Here is a 1,472-nt window from a genome sequence, read left to right as displayed (position 1 = left end):
CCGGCAGGGAGGGGGGGTCCCGGCCGTCGGACAGCGCCGAGCACGGGGCTGGCAGGCAGCTCTGAGCGTGCCGCCCACCCTCCCTGTGGGGCAAGCTCTGAGTGCCCGCGATTTTGGGGTCTTTTTCCCCCCTTCGGAAATTTCCACGTTTTTGGGTCGTTTTTATACGGATCAAGAGAAAAGGACGCCCCGCACGTCCGCCTCCCCCCCCGGAAGAAGCTGGGGGGGGCAGAGACTCCTGTATCTCCCCCTTGGTACCAACCCCCCTTGGCACTAATAACACCCCTGGGCACCCTGGGGGCCAGGTGGTGCTGCAGGGGAGGCTTCTGGGAGTGGGCAGGGCCTGGGAAGAGCCCCGCCTCCTTATTTATATGTATTTATTTATTTATTTGTAACCCGCCCCCCACCCCCCGGGGTTGGCCCGTGGAGGGGAGGGGGGCAGGTTTGCGCTGCCTACCCTGGGGTCAGGAGTTGCCATCAGCATCTGTCTGCCCTCATCCTCCCTGGCTCGTGGCAGCGTCAATCCGGAGTGATTCCAGTTCAGCCCAGTTCTGTTCCCAGGGCCAGTCCGGAGTGACTCCAGTTCAGCCTGGTGCTGTTTCCTGGGGCCATCCGGAGTGACACCAGTTCAGCCCGTTGCTATTCCCTGCATCAATCCAGAGTGACTCCAGTTCAGCCTGGTGCTATTACTCAGGTCAATCCAGACTCACTCCAGTTCAGCCCACTGCTATTCCCTGGGTCAGTACAGCCCGGTGCTGTTTCGTGGGGCCAGCCAGAGTGACACCAGTTCAGCCCAGAGCTATTCCCTGGGTCAATCCAGAGTGACTTCAGTTCAGCCCAGTGCTAGTCCTTGGGTCAATCCGGGGTTTCTCCAGTTCAGCCCAGTACTATTCCCCAGGTGACTCTCGAGTGACTGCATTTCGGTCTGTTACTATTCCCCAGGTCAGTCCAGAGTGACTCCAGTTCAGCCCACTGTTATTTCCCAGGTCAATCCAGAGTGACTCCAGTTCAGCCCGGTGCTATTAACCATGTCAATCTGGAGTGACTCCAGTTTAGCCCAATGCTGTTCCCTGGGTCAGTCCAGAGTGACTCCAGTTCAGCCCACTGTTATTTCCCAGGTCAATCCAGAGTGACTCCAGTTCAGCCTGGTGCTATTAACCATGTCAATCTGGAGTGACTCCAGTTTAGTCCAGTGCTGTTCCCCAGGTGAATCCGGAGTGACTCCAGTTCAGCCCAGTGCGATTCCCCACATCAATCCAGAGTGACGCCAGTTCAGCCCGGTGCTATTCCCGGGTCAATCCGGAGTGACTCCAGTTCAGCCCAGTGCCCTTCCCTGGGCCACAGCCCCCCCCCCCCCCCGCCGCTCTGGTGCCGCCCCTTTCTATGCGCCCGGGTGCCTGGGTCCCCTCCCACTCTGCCCAGCCTTGGATTTTTATTTATTCCTCCCCCCCCGGCGTCCCCGTGGTGGCGGG

At 59.6% G+C, this 1,472-nt stretch overlaps 2 protein-coding genes across 2 annotated transcripts in view; both read left to right on the top strand.

Moving 5' to 3' along the window:
* SPRED3 (sprouty related EVH1 domain containing 3) overlaps positions 1 to 1,001 on the top strand; it is a gene marked incomplete at its 5' end in the record, with an annotated part of 5,320 nt that extends 4,319 nt beyond the window's left edge. The window contains one exon of the mRNA XM_025213076.1: positions 987 to 1,001. Coding sequence (XP_025068861.1) covers positions 987 to 1,001 — 15 coding nt within the window. The remainder of the gene's footprint in view (positions 1 to 986) is intronic.
* A 159-nt stretch (positions 1,002 to 1,160) lies between these two features.
* FAM98C (family with sequence similarity 98 member C) overlaps positions 1,161 to 1,472 on the top strand; it is a 5,370-nt gene continuing 5,058 nt past the window's right edge. The window contains exon 1 of the mRNA XM_025213075.1: positions 1,161 to 1,206. Coding sequence (XP_025068860.1) covers positions 1,161 to 1,206 — 46 coding nt within the window. The remainder of the gene's footprint in view (positions 1,207 to 1,472) is intronic.

This window comes from Alligator sinensis, unplaced genomic scaffold (genome assembly GCF_000455745.1).
Source record: "Alligator sinensis unplaced genomic scaffold, ASM45574v1 scaffold1667_1, whole genome shotgun sequence".
Classification (NCBI taxonomy): domain Eukaryota; kingdom Metazoa; phylum Chordata; order Crocodylia; family Alligatoridae; genus Alligator; species Alligator sinensis.
Note: the sequence above shows the minus strand (reverse complement) of the source record. Positions and strands in the feature narration are given on the sequence as shown.